General features: G+C 45.2%; 1 protein-coding gene across 1 annotated transcript in view; it reads right to left on the bottom strand.

Moving 5' to 3' along the window:
- DHX9 (DExH-box helicase 9) overlaps positions 1 to 20,278 on the bottom strand; it is a 54,033-nt gene that overhangs the window by 32,828 nt on the left and 927 nt on the right. Inside the window, exons 2-5 of the mRNA XM_062211465.1 lie at positions 17,022 to 17,154; positions 15,994 to 16,134; positions 1,311 to 1,422; positions 461 to 573 (exon numbers count right to left, since the gene is read on the bottom strand). Of these exons, the coding sequence (XP_062067449.1) occupies positions 461 to 573; positions 1,311 to 1,422; positions 15,994 to 16,134; positions 17,022 to 17,132 (477 nt within the window). The 5' untranslated portion in view covers positions 17,133 to 17,154. The remainder of the gene's footprint in view (positions 1 to 460; positions 574 to 1,310; positions 1,423 to 15,993; positions 16,135 to 17,021; positions 17,155 to 20,278) is intronic.

Below are 20,278 nucleotides of genomic sequence, written 5' to 3'. Positions count from 1 at the left end.
GCGGTGCGCCGGCCGCAGCGCGCCAACCGTGGCGGCCATTGGAGGGTGAACCAACGGCAAAAGGAAGACCTTTCTCTCTGTCTCTCTCTCTCGCTGTCCACTCTGCCTGTCAAAAAAAAAAAAAAAAAAAAAAAATTGTTCCTAAGAAATGACTACATTTTGTGCTTCTGACACTTAAATACCTTAAGTAGAAAGATAAGCTGTACTATTATCCCATTTTAACAGTGAGTGCTCTCATAAAATAAAGCAGATGAGACCTCTTATAACCACATTTCTCCCCAACAGGCAACTGGAATGACCAGATTTAATGGTGGCTTAGGTTCATGGTGACTTGCGTGAAGAAGAGTCACAAACAACCACTTTACACAATCACCAAATTATTAACCTGTGACTATCCTACACCTTGCTCTGAACTAAGTCCCAGTTTCCAACCCCAGTTGCACACAAGGGACAGCCTTACCGCCTGGACTTCTTGTTCCTCCCTTCTCGAGTAGTAGTCCTTCAAGTTGGCTCCCCTGTCCCAAGTGGGCCCAGGAGCACCATAGCCAGATGCCCCAACTCCAGAATTATTTTCTATTAAAGAAAAAAAATGACTGTTCTTTTGATGAATCAAAATGTATAAAAATCCTAAATATATTAGAGTTTTCCTAATTAAATTTTGGTACTTCATGCTTAGAAATACAAGGTTGCAGTTATTTGGGGAGTGGCTTGAAATATTCACAACTTACTTCAAAATTACCACACCATTGCAGTTCACATCTACACTGAAAATCCCAAGGCTGAGAGGCACAGGAAGCTACTTCACTAGCGAAGGGAGTGAATGACAAGCCAGCATTTATCACAAATGCAGCTTTGTCTTCAATGTTACACATGCAACATCACATTAAAGGGTAAACTAGTCACTACACAGGACCCTGAAAAGAAAGCTAACTGTAGGACTGGTAAGATTCACAATGAGAAAGCAGAGTAACTAAAAATAGCATTGACTGGTCATGAACTTTATTGAAGATTTATACATGCTGTTCCTTTCATTTACTACTCAAAACAATCATGTGAAGATGATATTACAGACTGGACAGTTTGACCAAAATCCTAACTAATCTACTCTACAGTAGACACCTCAATGAAGGCTATTCATATTCTTTTAACTTAATGTTCTAGATCTATGCAGTCATAAATAAATCTAGTAAAAGCTAAAAGCACAGTCACACTATACTTTGTAAGAAAATTTAAAGGCTTTGAGCTGTCTCTTGCCAAGTTTTTAGCGGTTATTTTTGCTACGTCTTAATCACATGTATAAAGTTCCTTACCTGCTTTGAGAGCCAAATGTGGAGGAAGTGGTCCCCCCATGATTGCTGGTAAACCGCCAGCATTGGCTGTATTGTTAGGCATATCAGTCAGTGGGGGCAGAGGAGGTGCTATCTGTAAGAGAAGAGCCACAGCAGTGTCAGTGTCTGCCTTTACTGGGACTAGACACCCTTCCAAGGAGGCCCATATGTCACATCTCCCTTCACACCACATCATTACCATCTTGCTTCAAATGTTTATAACAACCATCCAGCTCTCAATTAGGCAGAAAAAAGGACAATAAAAATTTCTCAATTCTTCACCAGGAAATTATATATTACAGGGATGCAAATATAACTGCCCCACAAAAGGTGGAATTAGTTTACTCCATATGGTTAAATGACTATCTCTGTACTCACTATCTTCATGAATATACTTCACATTCAACAAGAATCTTTCAGGAGCTGCCACATGCTAGTTATCATTCTAAGTACAGAAGATCCCATACTGCAACAGGCAGATGAACAGTCTTCACAGAGCTATGCTCTAATGGGGAGAGCAATACAACAAAGTGCATAATCGTAATATGGCAAGAAAGATGAGGGGCCAGCGCTGTGGCGCAGCAGGTTAATGCCCTGGCCTGAGGCAGCGGCACCCCATACAGGCGCCAGTTCTAGTCCCGGCTGCTCCTCTTCCCATCCAGCTCTCTACTGAAGATGGCTCAAGTCTTTGGGCCCCTGCACCCGCATGGGAGACCCGGGAGAAGTTTTTGGCTCCCAGCTTCGGATCGGCGCAGCTCCGGCTGTTGCGGCCATTTAGGGGAGTGAACCATCGGATGGAAGACCTCTCTCTCTGCCTTTCCTCTCGCTGTGTAACTCTGACGAAAGAAAGAGAGAGAGAGGAAAAAAAAAGAGAAAAAAATAAAAGAGAAAGAGAGAGAGAGAAAAGAAAGAGAGAAGGAAAGAAAAAGAATACCACAGAAAAACAAAGCAGGGAATAATCCAGGGAGAATTCACATTTAAAGTGAACGGGTAAAGCTGCAGTCACGGGTAAAGCTGCACTCACGTTAACATCTGAAAAAAGACAGGGGGAGGGTAGCCAACAGCATTCCAGAGAGAACAGGAGGGTCCTATGACAAATGCACTTACGTAGATTCTACACATTTAAATGCTGACCTACATGAATTTTAATGACTCCTGGGTCCATTAAATACGTGTTCCATACCTAACACCAGCAGAACCATGTTGATGGATTTTTTATTGTAGTCAATTTTATATAAATTAGAAAACAACACTGCTCGGGGATAGTGTTGTAGCATGGCAGGTAAGGCAACACTGACAACCCATATGTGCACCAGTTCATGTCCCAGCTGCTCCACTTCCCATCCAGCTCCTTGTTCATGGCCTGCAAAAGGTTCTACATAGTGACTCAAATGTCTGGGCCTCTGCAACCTGATTCTGAGACCCAGATGAGGCTGTTGCCTTCATCCTGGCCCAGGTCTGGCTGTTGAGGCTACCTGGGAAAGTGAACCAACATAAGGAAGACTTCTCTGTCTCTCCCTCTCTCAAACTCTGCTTTTCAAAATAAATAGGTAAGAAAATAATGGTGTTAAAAAAACAGGGCTTGGGGCCAGCGCCGTGGCTCACTAGGTTAATCCTCCACCTGTAGCGCTGGCATCCCATATGGGCGCCGGGCTCTAGTCCCGGTTGCTCTTCTTCCAGACCAGCTCTCTGCTGTGGCCCAAGAGGGCAGTGGAGGATGGTCCAAGTGCTTGGGCTCCTGCACCGGCATGGGAGACCAGGAAGAAGCACCTGGCTCCTGGCTTTGGATCGGCACAGCCATTTGTGGGGTGAATCAACGGAAGGAAGACCTTACTCTCTAACTCTGTCAAAAAAAACAAACAGGGCTGGTGATGTGGCACAGTGAGTTAAATCCCCGCCTATGGTGCTGGCACCCCATATAGGCACCAGTCTGAGTCCTGGCTGCTGCTTTACTTCTCATCCCGGTCCCTGCTACTAGCCTGGGAAAACAGTGGAAGACAGCCAAAGTGCTTAGGCCCCTCCTCGCACCCACGTAGGAGAAATGGAAGAATTTTCTGGCTCTTGCCTTCAGATCAGCCCAGCTCTGGACACTGTGGCCATCTGAGGAGCAAACCAGTGGATGGAAGATCTTTCTGTCTCTCCCTCCCTCTCTCTGTACTCTGCACCTCTCAAATAAGTAAATCTAAAAACAAAAAAAATTGCCAAAATTCATTTGTACTTTAGCCTATTTTCTTTAACAAAATTTCATGAAAGTAAAGTTCCTGCGTTAAAAGGCAATGCACTTATAGACAGAGGAAGACAGAGCAAGGTCTTCCATCCACTGGTTCACTCCCCAAAAGGCAGCAAAAGCCAAGTTTGAGTCAGGCTGAAGCCAGAGGCCTGGAACTCCATTTAGATATCCCACTGAGTGGCAGGGATCCAATCTCTTGGGTTACCTTGCACTGCCTTTGTAGGCACATTAGCAGGAAGTTGAATGGCATGTGGAGCAGCTGGGACTTGAGCCAGCACTGATAGGTGATGTCAGCATCGCAGGCAGCTTAACCTGGTGCACCACAATGCCAGCCGCAAAAGGCAGAACACTTCAGAAAGCACCACACTGCTTTAGAAAATGGCTGCTGACTTACCGCCAGGGTTATGTGTGAGCACCTATTTCCTACTCCAGGTGTTACAGTATGTGACTTTTTCTCCCTTAATTTAAACTTTTACTTCCATTTCATTTGAAAGGCAGAGAGAAAGATGGAGAGAGCTCTTCTACCTGCTAGTTCACTCCCTCAGATGAATCCAGCAGCCAGCACTAGACCAGCCAGGAGCCTGGCGCTCAATCCGTGTGTCCCTCATGGTTGACAGGAACTGAAGTATTGAACCACTACCTGCTGTCTCCCAAGATAAGCAGAGCAGGAAGTTGATTGAGAAGGGAGCAAGCTGGGCTGGCAGAGTGGCACAAAGGATAAGCTGCCATCTGTGACCTGGTATCACATGAGCCCCAGCTGCCCCACTTCTGATCCAGCTCCCTGTTAATGTGCCTGAGTGAACAGTGCAAGACGGCCCAAGGGATTGGTTCCCTGCACCCACAAGTGAAACCTGGTTGGAGTTCCAGACTCCTGGCTTCAGCCTGGCCCAGTCTTGGTTATTGTGACCATTTTGGGGATGAACCCACAGATGGAAGCTTTCTGTTTCCCTTTCTTTTTCTAATTCTTTCAAATAAATGTTTAAACTAACAACAAAAAAAAAAAAAAAAAAAAAAAGAGAGAAAAAAACAGAAAAAAAGTTGGGATGGGAGTAAGCAAGGACCCAACCCAGGCAGCAGGTACCCTAAGCAGCAACTTAATACTGTACCACATGCCTGCCCAATATTATTATTATCTCTTTCCTATTCTAACAGTATTAGTTACGATTCTTCTTACAGCAACCCATGGTTTTTGTATTTTCTTTGCACACTATTCTACCTAAACATCTTCCTGAGGTCATCGGAGCAATCAATAAAGCAGCCTTGAAAGATGAAATGTACTGGGGTCAGCACAGCAGGTAAAGCCACACCTGCAGTGACAACATCACATATGGGCCCCAGTGTAAGTCTTGGGAGCTCAACTTTTTTTTTTTTAAGATTTCTTTCTTTATTTGAAAGGAAAAGTTACAGAGAGGCAGAGGCAGAGAGAGAGGGAGGGAGGGAGCGAGGGGTCGGTCACCCATCCATTGGTTCACTCCCCAAACGGCTGCAAAGGCTGGATAGAACAATAGATGGAAGATCTCTTTCTCTGTGTCTCTCTCTCACTCTCTCTCTTTCAAGTGAAATCCATAAATTTAAAAAAATAAAAAAAGAAAGAGATGAAGTGTCCTAATCTAAGGCAGAAGGCATTTGTTTCCCACCCAGGATAATTTCAAAGGGATAGAGTTTTGCAGGAGCCACCTAACTCTATGTTACACACTGTGTTCTCTGTAACCACTTAGGCCCACTCCATGTCATCCCAGAATCATGTGGGGACACAGGAACGTATGTAAACATGAAATTATCGCTGCATGCTATGCTGCAGTAGCAACATCTCAGACTCAGGCGTCCTGTCTTCAGCCAGCATGTATAAAACCATAGCAGAGGGGCTGGTGCTGTGGTGTGGCAGGTAAGACCACTGCCTGTGCTGCCAGCATCCCACACGAGTGCTGGTTCAAGACCTGGTTGCTTCACTTCCGATCCAGCTCTCTGCTATGGCCTGGAAAGGCAGTGGAAGATATCCCAAGTGCTTGGGCGCCTGCACCTGCGTGGGAGACCCAAAGGAAGCTCCTGGCTCCTGATCAGCCCAGTTCCAGCCATTGTGGCTATCTGGGGAGTGGACCAGTGGATAGAGGCACTCTCTAACTCTGCCTTTCAAATAAATAATAAATAAATCTTAAAACAACAACGTTGTAGTAATCTTCAGCCTGCAGGTATGGTAAAAACGTAAAGACTGTCTGCAGTTCCAGACACTACTCTTCAGTAAAAATCTGCTGTACTGTGGATAATACACCCCACAAATTCCTCTGTAATGTTCACACCTAATTTTCCTTCTAATTCAACATATCCCACTCATTTCTTTTTAGTTTCTACATAATGAAGAGCCAACCATGTTTGAGTTTTCTCCTCTAATCCATTGGGAACAATTTATAAAATATATTTATTTTTTTAGGGGCTGGTGCTGTGGCGCAGAGGGTTAGCCCTGGCCTGAAGCGCCAGCATCCCACATGGGCACCAGTTGGAGACCCGGCTGCTTTACTCCCAACCCAGCTCTCTGCTGTGGCCTGGAAAGCAGTAGAAGATGGCCCAAGTCCTTGGGCCCCGCACCTGTGTGGGAGACCTGGAAGAAGCTCTTGGCTCCTGGCTTTGGATTGGCACAGCTCCGGCTGTTGTGGCCATCTGGGGAGTGAACCATTGGATGGAAGACCCCTCTTTCTCTCTGCTTCTCCTCTCTCTGCGTTAACTCTGATTTTCAAATAAATAAGTAACTCTTTAAAAGATATTTTTAAAAAAATTTTGTTAAAACATAAAACAAAAATACAAAAAAGGCTCAGCTTTGCTCATTATTAGACTCAACAAACATAAACTGCTATCACATTTACCTATTTTACCTACTATCAACTATTACCATTGTTCAAAGGTTCATTCATAGTATGGTGCTCACTATTAATTTTAGATGACATTGTTTAGTACGATAAAATTACACCATTTCTTAAGTACTTTTAGTAGTATTTAATTTTATCAAATGCTATAAAAACCATTAAAATGATCACTGAGTACTTATGAAGTATTAATATATTAACAATTTTTCACTCTAGGGTACTGCTTCTGACGTGTTAAAGGTGTTGTACAAGGACCAACATTGTCATACTGGAGGTTAAGCCACCACGTGTGATGCTGGATAAGAGCTGGTTTGAGTCCCAGCTGCACCATTTCTGATCTAGCTCCCCACTCATGTGCCTGGGAAGGCAGTCAAAGATAACAAGAACTTTGCCTGTCAAAGAAAAAAAAAAAAAGAAAAAAAAGATAACGATCCCTACTACCCATGTGGGAGACCTGGATGGAGTTCCAGGCTTCTGGCTTTGGCCTGGGCCAGTCTCAGCTAATGTGGCCACTTGGAGAGCAAGCCAGTGGATGGAAGCTCTCTCTCTGTAACATTGCCTTCCAAATAAATCTTTTTAAAAAGATTAGGTGTTGTATAAGATATATGTACTGTATTATTTCTCTAAATTATTAAAAATTCTGAAGCCTCAAACCCATCCACAACCACATGGTTTTTTAGATAAAAACTAAAGATCTAGTGTTCACTTTTCTCCTTTTTAAAAAATTTATTTATTTGAAACAGTTACAATGGGGGAGATTGATCATTCATTCACTGGCACACTCCCAAATGACTACTACTACTGGAATTCCATTTGGGTCTCCCATGTGGTAGTGGCAGGGGCCCAAGCACTTGGGCTACCTTCTGATGCTTTTTCAGGCTCATTAGCAGGGAGCTGGACTGGAAGTGTAGCAGCCGACTCAAAATGGTGCTCAAGAGATGCAGGTGTTGTAGGGGACAGCTTAACCCACCATACCACAATGTTGTCCCCTTTAACAGCATTTCTAGTGCTAGGTGGACCGGTCCACTGTTCTTTTCTGCTTTCTTCTTCTTTTTTAAAGAAGATTTATTTATTTGAAAGTCAGAGTTACACAGAGAGAGGAAAGGCAGAGAGAGAGGTCTTCCTTCCAATGGTTCACTCCTCAATTGGCTGCAATGGCCGGAGCTGTGCTGATCCGAAGCCAGAAGCCAGGAGCTTCCTCCGGGTCTCGCACGCGAGTTCAGGGGCCCAAGGACTTGGGCCATCTACTACTGCTATCCCAGGCCATAGCAGAGAGCTGGACTGGAAGTGGAGCAGCCGGGTCTCGAACCAGCACCCATATGGGATGCCAGTGCTTCAGGCCAGGGCAATAACCCATTATGCCACAGTGCCAGCCACCCTGCTTTCTTCTTTAAAATTTTATTTTGATAACGATGTTGCTACTCCTAAGGTGAACTGGATTTGCCTGTCACAGCTTGATTCTTGCAGTTACTTTCAGTTTTTCTGTATATTCTTTATCTTATACAGATAACAGACAACTGGAAGGACAGTGCCCCTCCAAGGCTGGGGTGTGAAGGTAAAGTAGTGCCGACTCTGGGGACAGCCCTGACATCAAAGCCTAGGAAACAATCTGTGCACTGGTGCCAAAATCAGCATGTGACATGTCCTTCTTCCTCCACCACCCCCTCCCCACCCTAGCCATAGTTCCTCTGCCTCACACTCTAACCCTCCACTAGTCCAAAATAAATTTCTCCCTAAATAACTGAGTGGGACAACTTCCTGTTCTCCAGGTGTGGAGAGAACTTTTAGCATTTCATACTTAATTAAAATAATAGATGTGTGTGTATAACCTTGACACTGCTTAAGGAAAGATATTTCATAACACAATAGAGCATATATAAAATTTTAAAAGTGGGTCATAGAAACCGACATTGTGGTGCAGGGGGTAAGGCTGCTGCCTGAGATGCCAACATCCCATATGGGTGCCAATTAGAGTCCTGGCTGCCATACTTCAATCCCATTCCCTGCTAATGTTGTCTGGGAAAGCAATAGAAGATGGCCCAAGTTTTCGGGCCCTTGCCACCCACATGGGAGACCTGAAAGAAGCTCCTGGCTCCCAATTCGGATGGCCCAGCTCTGGTCATTGCAGACAATGAGGTGGTGGTGGTGGGGGGAGTCAGTGGATAGATGTGTGTTTGCCTTTCAAACAAATAAATAAATCTAAAAAGAAAAAAGTGGGTTGTAAAACAGTACTTAAAATATCAAAGCAATGGGGCTGGCCCTGTGACACAGCTGGTTAAAGCCCTGGCCTGAGGCAGCGGCATCCCATAAGGGCACCAGTTCTACTCCTGGCTGCTTCTCTTCTGATCCAGCTCTATGCTGTGGCCTGGGAAGGCAGAGATGGCCCAAGTCCTTGGGCCCCTGTACCCACATGGGAGATCCTGAAGAAGCTCCTGGCTTTGGATCGGCGTAGCTCCGGCCGTTGCAACCATCTGGGGAGTGAACCAGCGGATAAAAGACCCTCTCTCAGTCTCTACCTCTCTGTAACTCTTTCAAATAAATAAAATAAATCCTTAAAAAAAAATACCAAAGTAATAATACATGGATTTTAGCAACTGGCAACATTCTATTTCTTTGAATTTCCTTTATAATCTTTTTGGTTGCCAAAATTTCGGCAATAAATATGTATTACACTATGAAAATGATGGCCTTTTAACTGTAAATGACAGCAAAACAAGTATACTGACAATAAACAATTCAAAGGACAGGCAAAAATGTAAAGAAATGTTCTACTTTTTTTTTTCTTTTTATTTATTTATTTTTTGACAGGCAGAGTGGACAGTGAGAGAGAGAGAGAGAGAGAGAGAGAGAGAGAGAGAAAGGTCTTCCTTTTTGCCGTTGGTTCACCCTCCAATGGCCGCCACGGCCGGTGCACCGCGCTGATCCAAAGGCAGGAGCCAGGTGCTTCTCCTGGTCTCCCATGAGGGTGCAGGGCCCAAGCACTTGGGCCATCCTCCACTGCACTCCCGGGGCCATAGCAGAGAGCTGGCATGGAAGAGGGGCAACCGGGACAGAATCCAGCGCCCCGACTGGGACTAGAACCTGGTGCGCCGGCCCTTTTTTTTTTTTTTTTTTTTTTTTTTTTGACAGGCAGAGTTAGACAGTGAGAGAGAGAGACAGAAAGAAAGGTCTTCCTTTTTCCGTTGGTTCACCCCTCAAATGGTTGCTATGGCTGGCGCGCTGCACTGATCCAAAGCCAGGAGCTAGGTGCTTCCTCCTGGTCTCCTGTGCGGATGCAGGGCCCAAGCACTTGGGCCATCCTCCACTGCCTTCCTGGGCCACAGCAGAGAGCTGGACTGGAAGAGGAGCAACCAGGACAGAACTGGCGCCCCAACTGGGACTAGAACCCGGGATGCCGGCGCCGCAGGTGGAGGATTAGCCTAGTGAGCCGCAGTGCCGGCTGAAATGTTCTACTTATTAACTACTACAGAAATGCATGCAAAATTAATAAACTATCATTTATCTCTTAGGAAAACATTTTTAAAGACAAAGACTGTCAAAACTAGTGACTCTATCAGTCTAAGCACTGTGATGCAGATATGCACGGCTGAACACTTTGAAAACTTGCAGCATCACACTAGGATTCCTACTGGACAGTCAATACTCAGAGAGAGTAAAGTGACTAACCTCCTGCCCAAAACTGGTGACAAAGTTAAGCTATTTCAGAGGATTTGAATGAAACAAAACTCCAGCCAAAAGTCAAAAGGCTGGGACAGGCGCTGGCCTGGTGATTAAGAGGCCCAAGTTCCACAAGAATGGCGGTTCAACATCCAGCTGTGGGCTCTGGATTTCTGTAAAGCAAACACTGGGAGGCAGCAGTCCTGGCTCAATTGGGTGCCTGCTAACTATGTGGAAGACCTGGACTGAGCTACTAACTTCTAGCCAAACCAAGGGCATTCAGGTGTGAACCAGATGGCAGCTGTCTATGTCTGCCTCTCTCCCCTCCCCTATAACCCTCGTCTCTCTCCCCCGAAAAGGAAAACAGAGAAGGTCTCTCCTGGGGAGTGAGCCATCAGATGAAAAGACCTGTCTTGGTCTATTTTTCAAGGGAAAAAAACAAAAATCCTGCTTGTTTCTATCTGATCTATTGAGACTGAAGGGCTTACTCAAGATGTAGATTAATATATATAGCTCCTATCAAGTAATACCAAACCACTAATTATTTAGTCAAGTATTGATTTAGTCATTGCAAAAAGATGTCAATTACCAATATGTGACTGAATGCTCACACTCAGAGTAGAATGTACATATGGACACTTCCGTGTATGGGCCTAAAATGTCAAGTAATGAAGGAAAAGCTAAAGACAGAAAACTAATGATCCAGTGCTAAAGCAGAGCATACTGAGATGAGAGGTGTTAAGAAAGTGGGATGTTGGCTGGGTTAAAGCAGAAAATACCGTAAGTGAAAGTAGAATATATAAAAGGTAAGAAGAAAAAATATTTTCAATGTATCACAGATAAAGAGTTAACACCAATAACACAGAAATAGCTTAAAATAGAAGACCAAGAATTCAATGGAAAATGAGTAGATATATAAATAGGTAGTTCACAGAAAAATGTGCAGATAGCAGTTGAATACCAAAAATGTTCAACTTTACTCATTAGAAAATGTAAATTCAAAGTACACTGAATATGTCAGATTGACAAACACACACATTAGTATTAAGATTACAAACCAAGGCTGACCAACCCTGAAACCACTGACATTCTGGTCAGATCATTCTTTGAGATGGGGGGCTGTCCTGAACACTATAGGGTGTTTGTAAGTATACATGGCCACTCCCCTCTAGAGGTCACCAGCACACCTCTTCCTCTAAGTCCTGACAGTCAAAACCCTCTCCAGACATTCCCAAATGTCCACAGGGCGCCATAATCATCCCTGTTAAAAACCACTGCTAATGGAAATGCAGAAATCACCATCTTCCCCAGAGAGGAAAATGACAGCAGCCTGCAAACATCACATATGCACATATCTTGACTTAGCATTGCCATTTCACACACTCTCTCTCACAAACACACTAGCAAAAACACACATGCACAATTATTCAGTTTTGCACCATTTGTAATACTTAAAAAAAAAAAAAAAAGAGGTTAAAGAATGATTGAGAAGGTCAGTGTTTGGTCTAGCAGTTAAGATGCCACTTGGGATGTCTACCCACACTCTATTATCAAAGTGCCTGGGTTCGAGTTTTGGCTCCGCTCAACTGCAGCTTTCTGCTAATGTACAAACTGGGAGGCAACAGGTGATGGCTTAGGTAGGTGGCTCCCTGTCACCCACGTGGCGCAGTCCCTGACTCCTGGATTCTGCAGGGCCCAGGTCCCAACTGCTGCATGCTTTTAGAGAGTGCACCAGCAGATGGGCATGCTTTCTCTCCCTCTCTCTGCTTCTCACATCCAATATTTTAACATTTGTAAAACAAGGGATGATTAGATGGAACACAAAGATTTCTTAGGGCAGTAAAAACACTCTGTATAATATGTAATGGAAGTCTTACACATCTGTCCAAACTCAGAAAACACCAACAGTAAATTCCACTACAGATTTCTCATGATAGGATGTTTGTATGGGTTCATCAATTCTAACAGATACAGCACTCTGGTGATGACGACACTGGTGGGGAGCTATGCTTCAGTGGGGCAGGGTATATGGGAAATCTCTGTAGCTTCTGCTCAATTTTGCTTGATAAAAATGCTCAAAAAAAAAAAAAAAAATCAAGCCTTTAAAAAACAGAAACCAGGCGCCGGATTCTAGTCCTGGTTGTTCCTCTTCCAGTCCAGCTCTCTGCTGTGGCCCAGGAGGGCAGTGGAGGATGGTCCAAGTGCTTGGGCCCCTGCACCCGCATGGGAGACCAGGAGGAAGCACCTGGCTCCTGGCTTCGGATTGGTGTAGCTCCAGCCATTGTGGCCAACTGGGGAGTGAACCAACATATGGAAAACCTCTCTCTTTTTGCCTCTCCTTCTCTGTGTGACTCTTTCAAACAAACAAATAAATCTTTAAAATAAATTTTAAAAAAAGGTTTTCCTTGGATGGTAGCTCAAAGTAGAAATGATTTGTGAACTTTCTTGTTCAAATACATACTCTTATTATTCATTCATTCAAACAAAACATTTCAGTGCTTACTACAGCAGGAACTATTCTAGATGCTAAGACACAGCAACAAGCTAAAAACAGACAAAATCCCTGCTTCATGAACTGACATGTTAACATGAGGATCTAGGCAACAAAAATAAAATAAATTAGGTCAGAAGTTTCTCAACTTGGTACAACGGACGCTTTAGGCAGGTAATTCTTTGTTGTAGGATACTGTCAAGTTCGCTATACAATTAATTAGCAGCATCCCTGGCCTCCACCTGCTAGAAGACAGTGGCTCCCTCTAGTTTTGTTTAATAAAGATTTATTTATTTATTTACTTCAAAGGCACAGTGACAGAAAGAGAGATTATCTATCTGTTGATTTACTCCCCACATAACACCAACAGCCAGGGCTGAAGCCAGGAGCCAGGAACTCTGCCCGGAACCCAGTCACTGGAGCCATCACCTGCTGCAGACCAAGCACACGAGCAGAGCTGAACGGCACTGATATGGAATGCAGCTGTCCCAAGGAGCACTCTGACCCGCCGCACCACCACGCCCACTCCACTCCTACAGTGTCTCTACTGTCAAGCATCCCTGGGAGACAGTCTCTAGTCGAGAAGCACTCCATTAAATGTCAATGCTCTGGAGAGAAATGAAGCTGTGAAGGGCCTAAGAAACACCACAGTGTGAGGGCTGCATGAATTTACAACCTTAACTACTGTCCCTGCCTCAAGTGTGCTCCAGGAGAAGTAGCGCTGAGTACAGAAGTGATGAGGCAGAAAGGTGAGAACAAGGACAGTGTAGCTGGAGCAAAGGAAGAGAGAGAAAGTACACACACAGCCCGGGCTTTAATAGGAAAGGTTCGAATAGGTTAAAATATTAATTTAAAAAATTATAGGGAGGGCCGGCATGGTGGTGTGGCAGGTAAAGGCCACCGCCTACAGTGCTGGCATCCCATGTGGGCACCGGTTCAAGTCCTGGCTGCTCCACTTCCAATCCAGCTCTCTGCTGTGGCCTGGGAAAGCAGTGGAAGATGGCCCAAGTCCTTGCGTCCCTGCGCCTGCATGGCAGACCAGTAGGAGGCTCCGGGCTTAGGATTGGCACAGCTCTAGCTGTTGCGGCCAAATGGGGAATGAACCAGTGGATGGAAGACCACCTACCTCTCTCTCTCTCTCTGCCTCTCCTCTCTGTGTAACTCTTTCAAGTAAATAAATAAATATTTAAAAAAAAAAAATTATAGGGGCTGGCACTGTGGCTGTAGCAGGTAAAGCCACTGTCTGCAGTGCCGGTATCCCATATGGGGGCCAGTTTGAGTCCCAGCTGCACCACTTCCAATTCAGCTCCCTGTTATGGCCTGGGAAAGCAGTGGAAGACGGCCTAGAGGTTCTTCGGCGCCTGCATCCATGTGGGAGACCTGGAAGAAGCTCTTTGCTCTTGGCTTGGGATCAGCCCATCTCCAGTCGTTGCAGCCATTTGGAGAGTGAACCAGCAGATGGAAGACCTTTCGTTGTAACTCTGCATTTCAAATAAACAATCTTAAAAACAAAATACCAAAAAACACAAGAGGGGTATCTGCTGCACACCTACATGATTAATTATGGCATAAAAGATGAGGGGCCTGCACTGTGGCATAGGGGGTTGAGCTACCACCTGCAACATTCCATACGGGATTCAATATGGGTGCCAGCTCAAGTCCCAGCTGCTCCACTCCTGATCCAGCTTCCTGCCAACGCATTCAGTAAAACAGTGGAAGATGGCCCAAGTCCTTGGGCCCCTGCACCTACACAGGAGACCTGGATGAAGTTGCTGGCTCCTGGCTTCAGCTGGGCCCAATACTGGCCATTGCAGACTTTTGGAAAGTGAACCAGTGGATGGAAGATCTCTCTCTCTCTTCAACTCTTTCAGATAAATAAATAAATCTTTTTTTTTTTTAAATGATACTCCATTGCACAAAATACAGCTTTCTTTCTGCTCTATGAGAACTGTTAATGAAAGCACATGTATGTAATGTTGCTGATTTGGTGGTGGTGTTGTGGCACAATGGATTTGGTTAAGTCCCCTATGGGAGGTTTGCATCCCATATTGGAGTTCTGGCTAATCTACCCTTCCACTTCACCTTCCTGCTGATGCACCCAGGAGCTAGAGGACGCTGGCTCAGGTACTTCAGGTGCCTGCCACCCACACGGGAGACCCAGATGGGAGTTCTGCCTGGCCTGGCCTAGGCAGCCGTGGGCATCTGGGGAGTGAACTAGACAATAAAAGACATCTGTCACTCTTTCAAACAAATAAATCTTTGAAAAAAAGTTGCTGAATTTTACATTCTACTTAGTGTTACACTGGAGTGGGAGTTTGGCCTACCAGATAAGAGACACTGACGTGCCACATGAGAGTTCCGGATCCAGCTCCGTTTTGACTCCAGCTTCCTGCTAATGCAGACCCTGCCACTTACACGGGATATCTGGATAGAGTACCTGCTCTCAGCTTTGGCCAGGGCGCTGTGTGCATTTGGGGAGTAAGAAGGTGGACTGGAGCACTCTCTTTTTAAAAAAATTAAAATGTTACTAATTTTTTTCATTAAAAATGTTGTGTTTGAAAGTTTAGAGTATTACTAGACAATGAAAAAATTGCTGCATGAATGAATGAAAGAAACATATCAACCTGGGAAGATTAACAGTATCTAGCCGGCGCCGCAGCTCACTAGGCTAATCCTCCGCCTTGTGGCGCCGGCACACCGGGTTCTAGTCCCGGTCGGGGCACCGATCCTGTCCCGGTTGCCCCTCTTCCAGGCCAGCTCTCTGCTGTGGCCAGGGAGTGCAGTGGAGGATGGCCCAAGTCCTTGGGCCCTGCACCCCATGGGAGACCAGGAGAAGCACCTGGCTCCTGCCATCGGATCAGCGCGGTGCGCCGGCCGCAGCGCGCCAACTGTGGCGGTCATTGGAGGGTGAACCAACGGCAAAAGGAAGACCTTTCTCTCTGTCTCTCTCTCACTGTCCACTCTGCCTTGTCGAAAAAAAAAAAAAACAAACAAACAAACAAACAAAAAAAAACCAGTATCCATAAGACAGGAATTAAAGGCTGACACCCCACCCAGCCATCCTATCACCTGTTCTTCCGAAGCCTCAGAGAATACAGATCCTCCTCAGCTTATGGTGGTATCACATCCCGAGAAACCTACAGTCTACAGAAAGGTGAAAATTCCTAACTCCACGTGCAGCTTGTATTTCATGTACACCAAGCATTAAGAAACTTATGTGCAAGCTTCTAAACCTGTTGGTTTTAAACATTCCTTTTCTTCATGCAATGACCCTTTGCTTGTAATAAATTTGTAATCCTTTTCCTCTGTTAATCTGTCATGTTAATTTAACTCATAACACAGCCAAAGAACTTAGAACGGTAGAGGGAAACTATTTTTCACTCCCCAAAAAAACACACAAAAATAAAATGCCTGGCCACAAGTCCTTACCCCCATAGCTGGGACTTCTTCGCTCTTGACTTCATTTATTCGCACCAGATAGTTAACAAAGTCTCTGGCAGCATTGCTCTGCGCATCCTTCTTATTGGTGGAATTGCCCATGCCAGTGTAATTGTATCCTTCCACTCGAACCTTGAAGCCAAAAAAAAGATGTATTAAGAGATCTGCCTGGGTAGCTCCAGGATTTAAAAATACACAATTCAGTTATTAAGAAATAACAAACAGCTAACTTCTAGAAACATGTTGTATGACTATAGCAGAACTAGCACACCTAAGAGATTCCATGGAATAAACTTATGAAAAAGACTGAACTGTACTGGTACTGTCCAATGATAAGATAATCCAAATCAACTTATACAGCTGATATTCTCTTTGCACATAATAAAAGGTTCCAGAATAAAACCCGACTTTGTAACATCCAACAGCAGCCCTCCATCTGTGTTTACTTAGCAATCAAGGGTTGCTCTACTTTTGAAAGAAGTAGAACTGCAAACTGATCCAGCTTCTGCACTCATCCTACTGGTACTGAGGAAGCTCCAGGTTCCAATTAGAATAATTTACTCATCAGATTGTTGATGAACAGAATAGCCATCAAATAACAATAAAGAACTACTCTGGGGGCTGGTGCCATGGTGTAGTGGGTAAAGCCGCCACCTGCCGCACCTGCATCCCAAACAGGCTCTGGCTCCACTAAAGCTCCCTGCTAATGAGACTGGGAAAGCAGCGGAAAGTGGCCCAAGTGCTTGGGCTCCTGCACCCATGTGGGAGACCTGGATGAAGCTCCTGGCTCCTTTCTTCGATGTGGCCCAGCTATGGCCACTGCGGCCATTTGGGGAGTGAACCATTGGATGGAAGACTTCTCTTGCTGCCTCTCTGTAACCATACCTTTCAAATACATAAATAAATCTTTAAAAACAAAAACAAGAACTGCTCTTCTTCAATGTGCAACACACATTTCTTAACACAAAATGCTCTTAATCCCAAATTGAGCTTCACAAGTAGACAATATTCTTCAGTACCTCACACATGAATTTCTGCCGGTTTTTGTTCCCCACGGCTCTAATTTCATAGGATGGAGTCATCTTCCTTTTGCCACACCAGGCATACAGAAAATCTTTAACGTCCCCCATGATTCAGGTGTGTTCTTCAAACCTAAAAAAACAAAAAACAACTAAAAACCCCACTAAAGTTGGTTAAACAGCATAGTATTTGCAAAAATTGTAAACTGCTGAGAATCCAAATTAAGTACAGTATAGTCTATCATGCAATTGAAATTGTCTAGGAAGAAGGAACCAGCAGAATCAGGCCTCAGTCCAGGACAGTATCTGGGCAACGTGCCACGAATGGATGTGTTGCCCTGGGTCCCAGGAGAACCCAGCTTCTGCCGGTAGCAGCACACAGGAGGGTCAGCATTTCCCTAGACTATAAATCGGAAGAGGTTTCCTTTTATGATATGAAAGATCGGTGTCGTCTCTGTACTTTTCAAGATTCTTTTACTGAAGCTGTTTGGCTGTACTTCTATATTTGAGCAGATTCTGAACCTAAAAATCTCATCAGTTTCAGACTGCAGAAGATAAATTACCTGATGGCAAATGATGGTTTTAGTTAATGCAGCTAACTTAGTCCATTTTAATTTCATTATTTCTGGAATCCTTAAACAGTTTTCCACTGAAAACTAGAACACATTTTCTCCCTGAAGTTCAGTGAGAAAACATGAAAATAATGCAAATTTCAAATGACTATCAACTGTCAAGTGCTTTGGATTCCAAGATAAAAGATTTGAGCATAAATATCCTGATTTACAACGGTGCTGCGGCGTAGCAGTAAAGCCGCCGCCTGTGACGCCAGCATCCCATATGGGCACCAGTTTGTGTCACAGATGCTCCATTTCCAGATCCCTGCTAATGGGTTAGGAAAAGCAGAGATGGTCCAAATGCTTGGGCCCCTGCAGCTACGTGGGTGACCTGGATGAAGCTCCTGCCCTCAGGGGCAGGCACCGTGGCGCAGTGGGTTAATTCTCCGCCTGCAGGGCTGGCATTCCATATGGACACCAGTTCTAGTCCTGGCTGCTCCTCTTCTGATTCAGCTCTCAGCTATGGCCTGGGAAAGCAGAAGAAGACGGCCCAAGTCCTTGGGGCCCTACATCCACATGGGAGACCTGGAGGAAACTCCTGGATCCTGGCTTCGAATTGATGCAGCTCCAGCCATTGCGGCCATTTGGGGAGTAAATCAGCGGAAGGAAGACCTTTCTCTGTCTATCCCTCTCACTGTCTGTTAACTTTACCTCTCAAATAAATAAATAAAATCTTTAAAAAAAAAATTCCTGCCTTTGGCCTGGCCAAGCAATGGCCATTGCAGCCATCACCATTTCAACCGTCCGGAGTGAGCCTGCGGTTGGAAGATTCCTCTAACTCTCTCAAATAAATAAATCTCTCTTTTTTTTTTTTTTTGACAGGCAGAGTGGACAGTGAGAGAGAGAGAGAGACAGAGAGAAAGGTCTTCCTTTGCCATTGGTTCACCGTCCAATGGCCACCGCGGCTGGCGCGCTGTGGCCAGCGCACCACACTGATCCGAAGGCAGGAGCCAGGTGCTTATCCTGGTCTCCCATGGGGTGCAGGGCCCAAGCACTTGGGCCATCCTCCACTGCACTCCCTGGCCACAGCAGAGAGCTGGCCTGGAAAAGGGGCAACCGGGACAGAATCCGGTGCCCCGACCAGGACTAGAACCCGGTGTGCCGGCGCCACAAGGCGGAGGATTAGCCTAGTGAGCCGCGGCGCCGGCCATAAATAAATTTTTAAAAATTGCCCAGGAAGAAATTTTAATGACGTAAGTGGAAAGCTTCTGGCATAAGGATACAACATTGTATATTTTGAACTATATACAAATATATATAAAAATCAAAACTGGAGGGCCAGCGCTGTGGCTCCCTTGGTTAATCCTCCACCTGCGGCGCCGGCATCCCATATGGGCGCTGGGTTCTAGTCCCGGCTGCTCCTCTTCCAGTCCAGCTCTCTACTGTGGCCCAAGAGGACTGTGGAGGATGGCCCAAGTGCTTGGGCCCCCGTACCCGCATGGGAGACCAGGAGGAAGCACCTGGCTCCTGGCTTCGGATTGGCGTAGCTCCGGCCATTGCAGCCATTTGGGGAGTGAACCAACAGAAGGAAGACCTTTCTCTCCCTCTCTGCCTAACTCTCTCTCTAAAAAATTAAAAAAAAAAAAAAAAAAAGAAAAGAAAGAAAGAAAGAAAATACAAAGCACTGTCAAAATCTAGTGTCAAGGCATGATAATAATTAAATCTATAAAAAAATCAAAACTGGAAAGAAATAGTACCTAGCCTTTGGGGACTAGGAATGTTTAACTTAACAAATATTTTATATAATGTCCTACAATTGGTACCTCATGTGTAGTAACTCATTTACTTTTCCCAACAGGATAGATCCTATTACTGCACTTTACAGAACTGTTCCAAGCCACTCATGATGGGAATCTGAATTCAAATCCAACTTCCAGATTAAGAAAGGGTGCATACATCGTGCGTAAGCCCCATGATTTATTCTCATTCTGAGTGCTAACAGACACAGTAAGCACTCCTTTCTTGGTGCCTGTGAAGGTAACGTTTGTACCCAGTAACTGCTTCAGGCCCTCTTATTCCTTCCGGTCTGAGAGACATCTCCCTTAAGTGCAGCACATGCTTCGCACTTCCCTGCTGGAGCCTATGAACCATCTGGAACCTATGAGTTTACAAGGAGTCTAGGCAACAAGCAAGATGCTGGAGACCACAGCTCAAACCAGAGAAAACGCGCTGTTTCCTGGGAGGAGATCTGTTACCAGCATTCAATCTCGTCTTCTGTTCACGTCCAGAGCCCTCGGTCAGTACTCAAGTCCAGTATCACGCGCCTGTTCCCTAGTATAAACCTGCTAGGCTTACTCGGTGGCCAAGTCTAACCCTGCTGGGTCACCTGAAGGAACAGCCCATTAACAGAAAAGCCATGGGAAGCTCTGGAAACTCCACCCCTGAATAATTGATTTAAAAAACAACTTCTCGGGGTAACATGAACTTTGAAGAATTGCAATATCAAATTCCTCTCTTCCTCCACAGCCATTTAACTCTGAAACAATCATACCGCATCTACATAAAAAACACTTGGGACCTTTCTACTGAAGCTTCCCAACCTGGCTGGTCCGCTGCAGGCTCCCAGCCCTCTGCACCGTAACACATCGCAGCCCAGGCAGAACGGGGCACTCCCTCTCCCGCACCTGCTGGGCGCCTGGCCAA

This window comes from Lepus europaeus, chromosome 14 (genome assembly GCF_033115175.1).
Source record: "Lepus europaeus isolate LE1 chromosome 14, mLepTim1.pri, whole genome shotgun sequence".
Taxonomy (NCBI): domain Eukaryota; kingdom Metazoa; phylum Chordata; class Mammalia; order Lagomorpha; family Leporidae; genus Lepus; species Lepus europaeus.
This window is presented reverse-complemented; position numbering and strand designations above follow the sequence as displayed.